Here is a 15,375-nt window from a genome sequence, read left to right as displayed (position 1 = left end):
ACACACCTCGGAGCCTCAGAGCCATTGTCTGCAGTGAGTTAACCAGAGGCACCAGGACACGGTTTCTATGGCAACGCCTGGAGGCTCTAATTCAGCTCTGAGTTAAAAATGATATCAAATAATTGGAGAGTGCAGGAGAGCGCATCCAGCAGCCTGACCCGGTGTCTCCTTTGTTCCTAGACTCTCGGCTATGCAGGGGCTGAGAGGGTCCACACCGCGGAGGGAGCCGGACAGGAACACACACAGCTGGGACCGCCGAACAGGCCCGAGGGAAACAAGTTTGGGTCCAGCTGTGGCCTAGCAACGGGTCTGGGGTTAGCACACTGCGGCCCAAGTTTAAAAACGCTGCTGAGATGGCGCGAGTCCCTTCCAAATGCTAGAGCGGTGCATCCTGAGGGCCACTGGTGGGGCGCGTGTTTCCTTTGGTGGGAAGTCAGGGTCGGACGATCTCAGCCAGACCCCAGCCTGCTCCTCCCGCCTCCTTTGCCCTGAACCCAGCCTCGGGGGACAAAGCTCACCCACCCCTGCCTGCACCCCGCCCCGCCCCTCTGGCTGCGGAGTCCTTTCTCTGGGGACCCTGGGGAAGCAGGACGGGACCCGTGAGGGCTGATGCTTGAGCACCCACTGGACTGCAAAGCTGTGCAGAACCCAGCTGGGGCTGAGACACGGGAACTGAAGGCAGGATAAGGAGGGCTTCACCACACAGGCCTGACCACACTCAGGTAAGGAGGCCCAGGTGCAAAGGACTCTTTTAGGTACCGAGAAACCACCATGTCTGGGCAGCTGGGGAGGGTCACTGGGTGCTCTCATCACCTTTGAGGTCAATGGCAACACAGGGTAGGAAGCTGGGTCTTAACTTGTCTGAGCTTCATTTGACTTCATAAATTCTTTTGGATCTCAGGTTTCATAAATAAAATGGCTTGGGAAGACTCCTTTTTCCCTCAGTCCCTCTGTTCAGCTGGGAAAACCTCTGGCCAGAGGACTGCGGCCCTCGAGGACCACAGGCAGGGTCCTCCTGCTATTACCGTGTGCCTTGTCCCTGACCTCGACTCACAACGCCCCGACCGCCATGGTGCAGAGGGCAGCTCCTACCTGCAGCAATGGCTGTCTTCTTGTCCACGGTCACGGCCACAGCTGTGCTGGCTGTCACTACCATGGGCTGGCCTGGACTTTCTGGGGAAACAAAAATTGCCAAGTCACTTTCTCAGCACCCGGGGAAGAGCCAGTGGTTGGGTGGTGGCTGGGGAGGCTAAGAGTGCACTATGAATCCCAGGAGAGGGCAATCCTTGAATAAGTGAGGTGGGGGGGGTGTTGGGGAAAGCCGTGGTGGCTCTGTCACTTTCACTAACTGGTTTTTGCAGAGCGCCTCCCCCATGTCGGGGACTGCCGCCTCCCCACGCAGATCTGACCCTGCCAGATAAATACACCAGGGCCCCCGGTGGCCTGGACAATGCAGTGTTGTCTACGTCACTAGGACACTGCGAGTTTGCGCTTTCTCAGGGCAGCAACTGTCTGCTGGCTGTTGCCTCCCTCGAGCTCAGGGACCCTGCTATGACCTGTCCTCTCAGCGCGGGTTCCACCCAGAAGACTTGAGTTGTGTCAAATGATTCTTTTTAGCAGAAGGACAGGCTGCATTCCAGGACTCGTGGTGGCTGATCCTGGGCTGTCCTTCATCAGTCACATGAGTCAGGGTGACACAGACAGCCCCTCTGGAGGCCGGTGAGGGCTGCGCCAGGCACAGAAGGCTGGCGGGTGCCTGGAACATCCAAGGCACCCCATAAATCCTGGCCATTGGTGGCCAGCCTGCCGCCACCACCCCGTTATCAAGCCACCCTTTCACTGGTTTACAGACAGTGACTGCACTTCTGGGACATTCTGCCAGGCTCTTGAAGGGCAAGGGGCTTGCTTTGAGCTGCTCTGCCTCCCTCTTTTAGGATAATCAGGTCACCATGGGTGCAGAACTTAGGTGGCCATGGCGGCTCGACATGAAAACAGAGCTTTCTGGCTTGGTGGTGGTATTGGCTCGTGCCTGACCCTGGGCTTTTTAATCTTCGTCAGTCCAGGGACATGGCTTAGCTTTTTGAAGCATTCTTTTTTTAAAGATTTTATCTTTACTTATTTATTCGAGAGAGCAAGGGGGGCGCAAGTGGGGGAGTAAGGGAGGGAGAGGGAGAAGCAGGCTCCCCGCGGAGCAGGGAGCCTGACATGGGGCTAGATCCCAGGATCCTGGGATCATGACCTGAGCCGAAGGCAGACACTCAACCAACTGAGCCACCCGGGTGCTCCTTTTCAAAGCATTCTTGTCTACAGGCCAAGTTCCATCATTAAAATTCCCAAGAAAGGGGCAAAATTTTTATCAGGTGCTGTCTTGTGAGAAGGTCTTTATATCAAATGTCGCTTGAAACAAATAGGTCATGAGAAGCTTAGGTGGAGATCATCTGTTGTCATGGAACTTAAATTATGCTTTCTCGTATCTATTTTGCAAAGATCATCCATCACACCTTGCTATAATCCAATATCTCACAGAAATCCAAAATTACTCCGATTCTAGAAACTTAAAATATATAGCATTGTCCTTGCTTCTAGGAATTTGCCATGATAAAACCACAATAAACACAGAAGTCAGCTTCCTCCCCCCGCTTCTAGAAACGTCTGGAAGCAGGAGGAACAGGCCTGAGGCACCTGGGCATTGGTGAGACTCTGCTCTGTGCTGGCGGATTTCTCAGGCACTGAATGCAAAAGACAGTTCCGCGTGGGCAGAACTCAGCCCGCCAGGCCCCAGGCAAAGGGCAACAGAGTCAGCCCAGAGGGGCAGAGGGAAACCTCCATTCACCCTGGAGGCAGCTCCTCGGCCTCTTCGGGGTACCCGTCCCCCATGAAAACGAAGCTGTTGTTGTTTTCTTCCTTGGGAGAGAATAAGAGTGTGCAGAGGTGCCCACGTGTCTCCAGGCACAGGCAGGAGCTAAAGCAGCAGGCGAGGGTGTGAAAAGAGCGCAAGCTCCTGCCTCCCCACTCAACCGTCCCCCCTTTTGGGTTGCCAGCTTCCCTCTCTTCTCCTTGAGGCTTAGTTCCCCACCCACCACCCTCCTACCTCACCGCCACAAAAAGCAACCCCGGCAGCCTTCAGGCAGGGGCCCAGTGACAACGCGGGTAGGAGGGAGCCCTCCTCCTGGGCTGGGGGCAGGGGCCAGGGCTTCACCCCAGAGAACCTCCCCAGGACCCTGTGGGTGGGACCCCCTCCTGGGGGAGCCCTTGCTGCTGCTCTAGAAGGTGACACGAAGAAAGAGCTGCCTCTTTCTGGCTCTGGGGGGCAATGTGGGGAGGAGACCATCACCTTGGCTTTGTGAGCCTCCCTGGTGGGCTTTCACTGGGAATAACAGCACTCACTTCCTCTTCCCCTTCCTGCCCTGCACTTAAGGTGTAAGGCTTCTGTGGGCAGAACTTGGGTTTGGCCTGGCTCTGTGGCTCCCTAGCAGATCCCTAGTGATCCTGGGCAAGTCACAGAACCTCTCAGAGCCTCAGATTTTTCCTGGGTAAGAAGAGAAGTAATAACAACACGTACAGGGCTGTGCAAATTAAATGAGTTATAGGCTCTGGAATGTTTTGTAAAGCATATCAGCCATGCATTCAGTGGAGGGGGGGAACAGGCATAGGATGGAGAGGTGGGCTTAGGCACAGGGTGAGGAAGGTGTCAAGAGGGCACAGAGGGGACCTCCTCCTTGCTGCCTGCAGCCCCAGGAGAAGCCCCTGGGAGCCTGGATCTCCCCAGCTGTCAGCTCAGGGCCCCTTCCCCATCAGGAAGCTGGAGGAGGGTTTTGGTGGGAGTGGAGGCTGGAGGGTTTTGGTGGCAGGGCATCTCGAAGGGAAAATAGAACTCTCCATTCCAGGTAGACTCCCAGCTGGGGTTCTCCATTTGCCCCACTCCCCTCCGTCTCCTCCTTCTCTCTTCCCCCGACTTCCTTCTCCTCCTCTCCTTCCTCCCCCATCTCTGCTCACTCTGACCTGGACACAAATATTCCTAGGCCCTCTTGCTCCACTGTGCTGGGGTCAGTTTCCCCCAGTGGTGACCTTGTGGAGGGCCTGCTCTGCTGCAAACTCTTGGGGCCCTGGATGTGTCCCTCAACCTCTCTGGGTCGTAGTCTCTTCACGTGTAAATTAAGAGGGTGAAGCTATGCAACCTCCAAAGTCCCTTTCTGTTCTAAACATTTTACAATTTTCCTGGTGCTCTGTTAAAAGTCACCAAATTTTTCTTTTTGGGGGCTATTTTTCAGAGTGGGGGCTGGGGGTTGGGAGTTGGGTGCCGGCAGCTCTGAAACCCTTCCTGCGCCTTGGACTAGTAGGGATTTGGTGGCTTGGTCCCCCATAGGGCCAAATCTTGGCTGCCCTGCTTCCTTACTCCTCGAGCCCCCGCCGCCCCCTCCCCGTGGCCTGACAGCCAGGAGGTGCCCCGTTATTACTGGGAGTTCCTGAGGAGCATATGGGGAGCTCAATGTTGCAGTTCCTGGGAGACCCTAAGGGAGTGGAGACCAAGCCGCTTTCTTTGGGAAGAAGTGCGGTGGGGCAGTGAACCTGGTAAGTACAGTAGTCCCCCGATGGAATAAAGTCTGTTACTTTCATCTGGGGGAGTTTAAGAAATTTTCAAAGACACTCAGATGTTTAGAAACAGAAGAATCTTAAAGATCAACTCTTCCAATATGCTCCTATTTGGAATTTAGGCTAGAATCCAGCTCTTCTTGACTTCTGGGTCAAATCTCTTTCCTTTGTGCCATGCTGGATTTTTAACTTTGGCTGCTGGCTAGGGGATAAAATGATCTGTCCTATATTCAGGGTAGAGAACACTAGCGTGGAAAGGCATGAGGGAGCTTTCTCAAGGTGCTAATGTGTGTCAGGAGGGAAGGTTGGAAGGGAACCCAGAAGCGTGGACATTCTGTTCCGTACCTGCTCCTGTTTTCCACCAAGAGCTGCAGGAGGAGGCAGCCCTGGCCCCAGCTCGGCCCGAGGAGCACAGGGGTATGGATTACCTGGTCCCTCTGCTGATCGGAGATTGAAGACAAAGCTGCCAGCAGGCTGCTCGGCGGCCTGGCGGTACCACAGAGGGAAGTGGTCCATGGTGAACACACTGGCCTCATCCTCAGGAGTCAGGAACTTTCTGCAAAGAGAAAGATTTGGTACCTCCCCCCAGATCTGGGAACATGTTTATCCCTTTCTCTTTTTTTCACACAAGGTCATCTTGGCTGGACCAAGAAGAGAGATTCATCTCTGCTTTGGTAGGGTTGCAGGTAGAAAATATTAACCCCTAGACTGATTTTACCTCAGACAATGTTCCCCAGAAATTCCTGCCTTTTCCAGAATCAAATGCTGTTGCATCTGATGACACATTACGAGCTAGAAGAGGTAGAGAGCCTGTATTGTGAAAGGAGACTTTTGTTGTTGTTGTTGTTGTTGTTGTTGTTAAATGAAAACTCCTTTGCCTGCAGGGTTTATTTCTTTTGGATATACCTTAATTTCTTTTTGTCTGGCTAATTGGCATGTCTGGATGGGGAAATTTCATAGTGAATTCTATCACTGCACTAATAGAAGGGCATAAATTCCCTCAAAATGGTTACTTCAAAAGTCATTGCCTCTAGGGTTTAAAATGCATTATGAGTTATCTTTTTCTTGAGCAGCTTTACCTTGCTAATTATGGTTTTGCATTCCCTGAACACACAGCAGCCAGCAGAAGGGAGTGTTGGTCCAGAAGCAGAGTGGGAGGCAGGGAGAATCTGGTTTGTGGATTAAAAAAAGACACTGTGGATAACCCACAAGGTGGATAATTGAAGTTTGATTTTAAGAGTGGTTGGTTGGCTTATATACCCAAAAGCTACCTGCCTTGTTGCACAGTTCCTGAGCTCTCCAGTCATGTCATGGTCTAGGTGAAGGGAGCCCTCTGGAGTTGTGCGGCGCCTGTGCAGCCGTTCATGGTGGCTGCCTTCGTAACCCAGGGTCTCTCTGTATTGAGATTTCCCTCTTCCATTCTTAGAAGCCTTTCAGAGAGGATGCAGGGGACTGCCGAGGATGATTTATCCCGTTCATACTGCCAGGTGTGGTTCACCCTGTCCAACTTTGGCCAGACAATGACATGGGTATGCGATTTTCTGAGTGTGGGTGGAAGTTTAAGGGGATGAGGAGGTATGAGCGGGGCGTCAGCCGGAGGGGTTATGAGTGTGGGGAGATCAGTTCCCAACACTGTTCAAGGCCTTTAGGTGAATCTACAGTTTACCCACCAGATTTGGTCCATTGAGTCATTTGCTATGTCTCTAATTGGACCATGGAAAGGGTTAGCGAGGTGGAGGGCTCTCTGTTCACCTTTCTGGGAGTGAGGGGAGGTGGGGAGAGAGAAAAGCAACTTGATTTGTTCTCCTAGAAAGCCTCAGCTTTCCAGCAAGTGTGGATCTGTCATAGTCCTGGAAGAAGCTCATAGATGGCTGAGTGTGCTTGGATTCAGTGAGAGAAGCAGTGAGCAGGTGGGAGGCAAGGACTGTGGGGTGCCCCCTTGGCCATTCTCCTCCAAGTGTCTGCTGGCCTCTGCCTATTTGGGTCTCCTGATTTGTGAGCTGCAGGAGGCTCTGCTCTACCAACCCCACGCAGCCCCCTTCTCTGGCTCCCATCCTTCTTTTGCTGCAGTACTCAGTGGGGAGGATACCCTGGCTAGCCAGAATCTAGGCTTTGCTGGGAGCAGGGTCCCTCAGCTTCAGCACTATTGACATTTTGGGCCAGGCAATGTTTGTGAGGGTGTTTAATACCATCCCTGGCCTCTGCTCACTAGATGCCAGTAGCAAGCCCCCATCCCCTAGCGGTGACAACTAAAAATGTCTGCACATATTGACAAATGTCCCTGGGGTGGGGACAACCCCAGTTGAGAATTGCTGGCTTAGGGGATGTGTAAGTTGTCAACAAAGGAGGGGACACAGTCAAATGATTTAGTTTGTCACATACAGACTGGTCCCAAGGGGGAAAACAACTTCTGGGTTTCCTTTTGTGGAAGTGATTAACCCTTCCAACGTTAGTGTCCCAGCCACTCTCTTGCCTGACTGGGCCATTGTCCCTCCTCTCCCGGGGACACCTCCAGGATGCATCTAAACCTGGTGGAAGGGTTACTTTTCTGACTCTCCCAGTCTGTAAACCACAACCCTTCCACCCTCCGTGCACTCCTGGCCTCTGAGATTCTGCCCATCCACATGCCACGGGAATGCCATGCAGGGAGCCCTCTCCCAGGGGGCCCAACATGACTCACTTGTCTGAGACCTTCTCGGAGCCCACAAACAAGGTGCTTCTAAGGAGGCCGGCCCGGGTGCCCAGGAAGGCCATATCCACCACTTGCTCGGACTCACTGTGAGGCAGACAGAGCAGGTGTCATTACCAGGCACTGCAGCGATAGGTCTAGGAAGGGGGCACTGGGAGCCCGGGGAAGACCTGCAGGCCTCTCCTAGTGCCTGGCCTGATCTTCCTGGGGTGGGGGTCGGGGAAAAGGCAGACTGGTTGCTCAGGGGGTTGCACACACACGCACTGGCCATCCACTGTGAACATCATGTTTGTTACATCTGGTAGACCCGGCTCCCCTGGGCAGCACCTTCTCTTGTTAATGGGGTCCCCTGGGCCTCTGCCTTTCTGCCTTTTTTTTTGGCTTCTAATTTGTCCATGCAGGTTTTGGGGGAATTGGCTTTGGAAGACACAGGAATTCGGGAAAAGAGATGTTGTTTTGGGACCTCAGGAACAGGAACTTCTTATGACTGACACTTACAGGACACTTCGCAGTTTTAAAACCCTTTTCACATGTTTACCTTATTATTGAAATGGGAAAGGAGGAGAAGCAGACACAGTCTGCATACACCTATGTGAACCCAGTGGACCTTGCCAACAAGATTGGAGAAAGAAAATCCATTAGCTAGGTGGAGTGTAACTGATATTACTCCTGGTCTCAAAGCCATATTCCACGATGATGGCACCAGCGTGGGAGTCATTGCTTCTTTTTTTAACATTTCAGCTTTTTTGAGATAAAAATGTAAGATTTTTAAGTGTTCATCATGGTTATTTGATATATGTATACATTGTGAAAGGGTTCCTCCCATCTAGTTAAATAGCGCATCCATCATACCAGGTATTTATCTTTTTTTTGCGGGGGGCGGTGAGAATATTTAAGTTCTACTCTCAGCTAATTTTGATTATACAATACAGTGTTATCAATTACAGTCCCCATGTTTTATTAGACCCTCAGGCCTTCTTCCTCTTGTGGCTGGAAGAATGTGCTGACCTCTCTTCCCCCAGCAGCCCACAACAATCACTTTCCTTCTCTGTTTCCATGAATTTGACTTAATTTTATTTTATTCTTTTATAGATTCTACATATAAGTGATGCCATGTAGTATTTGTCTTTGTCTGTCCAACTTGTCTCTCTTAGCATAATGCCCTCCAGGTTCATCTAGGTGGTCACAAATGGCAGGATTTCCTTTCTCATAGCTGAATAATATTTCATTGCGCGCACGCACACACACACACACACACACACACACACACACCCCCACAACGTCTTTGTCCATTCATGCATCGACAACATGTTGTTTCCATATCTTGGCTATTATAAATCATGCTGCAATGAACATGGGGGTGTAGCTATCTCTTGAAGATAATAGTTTCATTTCCTTTGGATAAATAGTCAGAAGTGAGGTCATTGGACCATATGAAAATTCTATTTTGAACTTTTTGGGGAACTCAAAACTGTTGTTCATAGTGGCTGCACTAATTCACATTCCCACCCACAGTGCACAGGCTTCCCTTTTCTCCACATCCTCACCAACACTTTTGTCTCTTGTCTTTTGGGTAACATTCTAACATGTGAGGCGATGCCTCACTGTGTTTTTGATCTGTGTTTCTCTGATGATTACTGATGTTGAGAACTTTTTCATGCATCTGTTGGCCATTTGTAGGTTTCCTCTGGAAAAATGTCTATTCAGTTCCTCCGCCCTTTTAAAAAAATCAGATTATTTTGTTCCTATTGAGTTGTGAGTTTGTTTGCTTTTTTACATATTTTGGACATTAGCTCCTTATCAGATATGATTTGCAAATATTTTCTTCCATTTTGTAGGTCACCTTTCCATTTTGTTCTTTTTCTTGCTTAATTGCTATGGCTTGGACTTCCACTACTATGTGGAATAACAGTGGTGAGAGCGGACATCCTTACTTTGTTCCTGATCTTAGAGGAAAAGCTTTCAGCTTTTCATTGTTTTCACCATTGAATATGACATCAGGTGTGGGTTTGTTACATATGGCTTTTATTTAATTACTTCTAACTTTATTAATATTCATGCCCCTAGCCCAATTTGCTACAGGTTATTACCCAATTTCTCTCAGTACCTAGATCAGTGGTTTTAGTGAGTGTATAAGGTAGGGAAGACCCAAAGCATTGCCAAGGGGAAGTATTTTTTTTTTTTTTTAAATCAAGGCTCAGCTGTGTGGGTATTGGGGTTTCTCCAATGGGATTCCGTGAAGAAGGCTGTACTATGCGACATTCAACTGATAGCACCTGGAGCTGGATTATAGCACTTGATCTACAATCTGGAAAACTACTGAGGAAAGGGTCTGGAAATGTGGACAGGGTCTGCCTGCCCCCTCTGATGTTGTAGAAACAAGAATTTCTGGGTTTGGGGCCTAAGTGACTGTTTCTCTAAAAAGCTTCCTGATGCAATTTTTTAAAGATCTACTTATTTATCTGAGAGAGAGAGAGAATGAGAATGAGCAGGAGAGTCTTAAGCAAACTCTGAACTGAGCACAGAGCCAGACGCAGGGCTCAATCTCACGACACTGAGATCACGACCTGAGCTGAAACCAAAAGTTGGACACTTAACCAACTGCACCACCCAGGCACCTCTGATGCAGTTCTTTATTCAAAAGTAGTAGAGAAGATGATTAAAAAGGTTTTTTTCCTCCTCAGTATCATTACGAACACAAGATTTAAACACATTATATTTTAATCCATTGTAGTTGTCATTACTTTTGCTGCTCTAATTGTCCCACCTTTAACCAGTGAGACCACTTCAGGTAGGTTCTGGGGTCCCCCTGGCACAATGTCATGATAGTCTTTAGTAAATTCTTCCTTCTTGTTATGACAAGATGCTCCTGGCTCATTTTGTACACTTCCTGCCCCTGTCCTGAAATCAGACATTTCTCCAAGGGTTGCTGGTTCATTTTAATGAGGATGTCTTAATATGCACACTGAAAGTCCACAATCCTGCTCTGGAGTGTTCATTGAGGTTGGTCATTTCCGTGGACAGGGCCAGGATATCTTTTTTGTTTCTTTCAGAGAAAACACATCACAAGTTCATTGATATTTCCAATTCATATTCAGCAGTACATCTTCTTTGATTTGAAAAATTTGCATCTCTTTTCTCATTTGCTGAAAATCTTGGTTCCTAATGACATTAACATAATACTATTTGCTCTATCCATCTATATAGTTTGAGAATAACAGTGCCAATATTGTTTCTAGCAATGTGGTTATGGAACACAGTTTTTTGATTTCTTTATTGTTTATGGTTCTGTGTTTTCAAGTCCCTTGAAAGAATTCACCTACATTGTTATGTCATGAACTTGATACACAACTATGTTTACCTGTTTCATTTGCTTTCAAATTTTTAGAGCTTATTTTTAAAAATCTAATCGTTTCATAATGATATAAAGCATTTACATGGTTCCAAAGTAAAATATGCAAAATAAAGCATATTCATAAGCCTGTCTGTTTCCATCCCTGTTCTTTCACTCTGCCTAAAGTAATCTTTTTTGTTTTCTTGTTTATTGTTCCATTAAAAAATATATGTGCACATATGTATATACATACATGCATCTATGTTTATATATGTGTAAGTACCTATGAAAATATATTTGCATCTCCTCTTTTTAAATAAATAGTGGGGTATTATATACACTTTTCTTCGTTGGTGAGACCATTCCTTTGCAGTATATAGATTTCTCATTTTTTGTAGTTACATAGTATTCCATTTTGTGGATCTACCATGGTTTATTTAACTAGGCTTCTACTGATGGATTTAGGTTATTTTCTGTCTTTCACTATTATAAATGGAGCTGTAACAAAAAAACTCATGTATGTATCTTTTCTTATTTTTACTGGTATATCTCTGGGATACATTCCTAGAAGTGGTATTGCTGAGTCAGAGGTAAATGCATATGTAATTTGTTAGATATTATCAAATTCTCCTCCACAGCCTTTGAAACATTTTGTATACCCACTAATATACACAAGCCTGATTCCCCACAGCCTTGCCAGCCATGCATGGCAATAAACTTAGATGGTTATCAATCTGATGAGTGACATATATAATCTTGGTAGGGTTTTAATTTGCATTCCTTTTATTATGAGCTAGACTGATCATTTTTTCATATACATAAGGACTAGTTGTATGTGTTCTCTGAATTGCCCATATTTCTCGGTCCTTCTTCCTATAAAGTGGTTGGGTTTTTACTTCTCTATTTTTGAAGTTCTTCATTTATCATGGATATATAATGTAGGAATAGTAAGCTTTTATTTGTTATATAAGTTGCAAACATTTTTCTGGTTTGTCATTTCTCTTTTCACTTTCCTCATGTTTTTATTTTTGCCAAATAAACATTTTTATGCTGTTAAATTTGTCAGTTATTCTCTTATTGCTTCTGAATTTTGAGTCATCATTGGGAAAGGTTTCCTAATTTCTAGATTTTAGAGCAATTGGCTCATGGGTTTTTTTTTTAGTACTTATATGGTTTTATTTTTCTACATTTAAATCTCTGAGTCATTTGGACTTTATCCAGATGTATGGTGTGAGGAAATAATACAATTTTATCATTCTCCATATGGCTCTCAAACCAGTTATTAAAGAGTCCATTTTCCCCTGGTCTGACTTGATGTCTTTCCACATGCATTTAGATGAATTTCTGGATTTTCTATTCTGTCCGCTTGGTCTGCCTTTCTATTCATGTGTCGATGCAACACTTTATAAATTATAGAGATTTTGTCATATGTTTTAATATGTTGGTAGGACCACACTTCCTTTGTTCCTTTTCTTTTTCAGGGATTTCTTGACTATTCTTCCAAATAAACTTTATAATCTATTTATCTGGATCCAGAGAAATACTGATGATATTTTTATTGGGATTACATTAAACTTATAAATGAACTTAGAGAGGATTAATGTCTTTGTGATGTTGGTTCTTCCTATCCCAAAACACTGAATATCTCCCCATTTGTTCAAGTCAACTCTTGTGTCTTCCAAGAGTATTTTATAATTCTTCTTAATTAAGTTTTAGGACATATCTTGTCTTATACCTAGGTGTTTCATTACATTTTATTTTTTGTCCTCTTGAATATTTTTACATGATATTTTTAATCTAGTTTTTGTTTGCATAGATAAAGGATGTTAATTTTTGAATATTCATAGTATATCCTGCTACTTCACTAAATTCTCTTATTGTTTATAGTAGTTTTCCTATAAATTCTTTCAGGGCTTCCAGATATACAATCTTATCACCTTCTTAAACAGAGATAATTTGCTTCACCCTTTCTGCTTCTCATTGCTTCTAGGTGCATTCTCTTGTTTGGCTGCACTGATTGACACCTTCCAACCTTGTTTAAGAGTAGTAGGGATATGGGGGGGCGGAGCAAGATGGCGGAGGAGCAGGAGACCTAGATTTCGTCTGGTCTCAGGAATTCAGCTGGATAGGGATCAAACCATTCTGAACACCTACGAACTCAACAGGAGATCAAAGAGGAGAGTAGCAACAACTCTCTGAACAGAGAAGCGACCAGTTACTGGAAGGTAGGACGTGGGGAGAAGTGAATCCGAGGCGATATTCAGGAGGATAGACAGCGGGGGAGGGGCCTCTGCCGGCCGCTTCTGGCAAGTGCTAGAGCCGCGGAGCACAAAATCAGAACTTTTAGAAGTCGGCTCCGCCGAGGGACGTCGCTACAGTGGCTAAGCAGGGGGTGGAATCCTCCCGGGACAGTGTGGTCTCAGGACCCTTGGGGTCACAGAAAGACCGGGGGAGCCTGAGTGCGGCAGAGCTCCCAGGTATCGGAGCGGGGAAGCCGGCTGCAGAGACGGAGCTGAGGCGCGGGCTCTCAGCTTGGGGTGGCCATAAACTGTGATCCGCGGCCCAGTCGGGCCACTGCTCCTGCAGCAGGGACCCAACAAGCGGCAGATCCGGGGAGACTCCCCTTCCTTCCCGGGGAGGAGCGGCGCGGGAACGCACCGCAGGGATCTGCTGGGTTTGGAGACTCCACACGGGGTCGGGTGCCAGAGATAGCAACGCTCGGTCACAGGCCGGGTGAGCACGGAGAGCGGCCAGAGACAGGGGACAAGGGAGTGACTGCTTTTCTCTGGGGGCGCACTGAGGAGGAGGGCCCCGAGTTCTCAGCTCCTCCGGGCGGAGATTGGGAGGCCACCATTTTTGCCCTGGTCCTCCAAGGCTGTACGGAGAGCTTGCAGGGAACAAAAGCTCCTGAGATCAAACCCGAGCAGCTTGCTTAGCCCGGACCGACAAGGGCGGGGCAATTCAGCCTCCGGCAAAGACATTTGGAAACCACAGCAACAGGCCCCTCCCGCAGAAGATCAGCCCGAACAGCCAGCAAGCCAAGACCAAGTTTACCGATCAAGGAGAATGGGAGAACTCCAGCGCTAGGGGAATACTGCACATAGAATTCATGGCTTTTTTTTACCATGATTCATTAGTTCATCAAAGTTAATTTTTGTTAACCGTTTTTTTTTCTTTTTCCCTTTTTCAACCAACATCTTATCAATCTCTTTTTAAAAAAAAAACAAACATTTTTTATTTTTCATTTTTAGAGTCATATTTTATCCCTTCATAGTAGTTACCCTTATTTTTGGCATATATATATAAGTTGTTCTCTCTTTAAAATTTTGAGATACAGTTTCTTCTAACAGATCAAAATACACCCTAAATCACTAGTGTATGGCTCTGTTCTAGTCTCCTGCCTGATCACATTCTCTCCCTTTTTTCTTTTTTTTTTTAAATCTTCTTTCTTTTTTCAAACAACTTCTTATCAAGTCCTTTTATAAAATCTTTTATAATTTTCATCTTTACAGTCATCTTCTATCCGTTCATTGTATCAACCCTTATTTTGTACATATATGTCTTTCTTCCTTTAAAATTTTAGGAGGCACTTTTTTCTAACAGACCAAAATACGCCTAAATCTAGTGTGTGGCACTGATCTATGCACTAGCCTGATCATATTTGATCACATTCTGCTTTTTTTGTATTGTTCTGTTTTTGTTTTTATCTTTTTTTTCTTTTATCTTTTTTTCTTTTTTTTCTTTCTTTTTTCTTTCTTTCCCTTTCTTTTCCCCTGGTTTCAGGTCTTTTCTGATTTGTATACAGTATATTTGCTGGGGACGTTGTAAACCTGTTAGCATTTTGTTCTCTCATTCATCTATTCTCCTCTGGACAAAATGACAAGACGAAAAAAATCACCTCAGCAAAAAGAACAAGAGGTAGTACCGTCAGCCAGGGACCTACTCAATACGGACATTAGTACGATGTCGGACCTAGAGTTCAGAATCATGACTTTAAAGATACTAGCTGGGCTTGAAAAAAGCGTGGAAGTTATTAGAGAAACCCTTTCTGGAGAAATAAAAGAACTAAAATCTAACCAAATCGAAATCAAAAAGGCTATTGATGAGGTGCAATCAAAAATGGGGGCACTAACTGCTAGGATAAATGAGGCAGAAGAGAGAATCAGTGATATAGAAGACCAAATGATGGAAAATAAAGAGGCTGAGAAAAAGAGGGAGAAACAACTACAGGATCACGAGGGCAGAATTCAAGAGATAAGTGATACGATAAGACGAAACAACATTAGAATAATTGGGATCCCAGAAGAAGAAGAAAGAGAGAGAGGGGCAGAAGGTATCTTGGAGCAAATTATAGCAGAGAACTTCCCTAATGTGAGGAAGGAAACAGGCATCAAAATCCAGGAGGCACAGAGAACCCCTCTCAAAATCAATAATAATAGGTCAACACCCCGACATCTAATAGTAAAACTTACGAGTCTCAGAGACAAAGAGAAAATCCTGAAAGCAGCTCGGAAGAAGAGATATGTAACCTACAATGGTAAAAATATTAGATTGGCAACAGACCTATTCACAGAGACCTGGCAGGCCAGAAAGGACTGGCATGATATCTTCAGAGCACTAAACAAGAAAAATATGCAGCCAAGAATACTATATCCAGCTAGGCTGTCATTGAAAATAGAAGGAGAGATAAAAAGCTTCCAGAACAAACAAAAACTAAAGGAATTTGCAAACACGAAACCAGCCCTCCAAGAAATATTGA

At 46.2% G+C, this 15,375-nt stretch overlaps 1 protein-coding gene across 1 annotated transcript in view; it reads right to left on the bottom strand.

Annotated features, from left to right (window-relative positions):
- Positions 1-15,375, bottom strand: part of CACNA2D4 (calcium voltage-gated channel auxiliary subunit alpha2delta 4) — a 130,819-nt gene that overhangs the window by 44,391 nt on the left and 71,053 nt on the right. Inside the window, exons 24-26 of the mRNA XM_025851828.2 lie at positions 7,274-7,369; positions 5,022-5,149; positions 1,093-1,173 (exon numbers count right to left, since the gene is read on the bottom strand). Coding sequence (XP_025707613.1) covers positions 1,093-1,173; positions 5,022-5,149; positions 7,274-7,369 — 305 coding nt within the window. The remainder of the gene's footprint in view (positions 1-1,092; positions 1,174-5,021; positions 5,150-7,273; positions 7,370-15,375) is intronic.

The sequence above is a fragment of the Callorhinus ursinus genome, unplaced genomic scaffold, assembly GCF_003265705.2.
Source record: "Callorhinus ursinus isolate GAN/ISIS: 27379988/994484 unplaced genomic scaffold, GSC_fseal_2.0 scaffold74, whole genome shotgun sequence".
Taxonomy (NCBI): Eukaryota; Metazoa; Chordata; class Mammalia; order Carnivora; family Otariidae; genus Callorhinus; species Callorhinus ursinus.
This window is presented reverse-complemented; position numbering and strand designations above follow the sequence as displayed.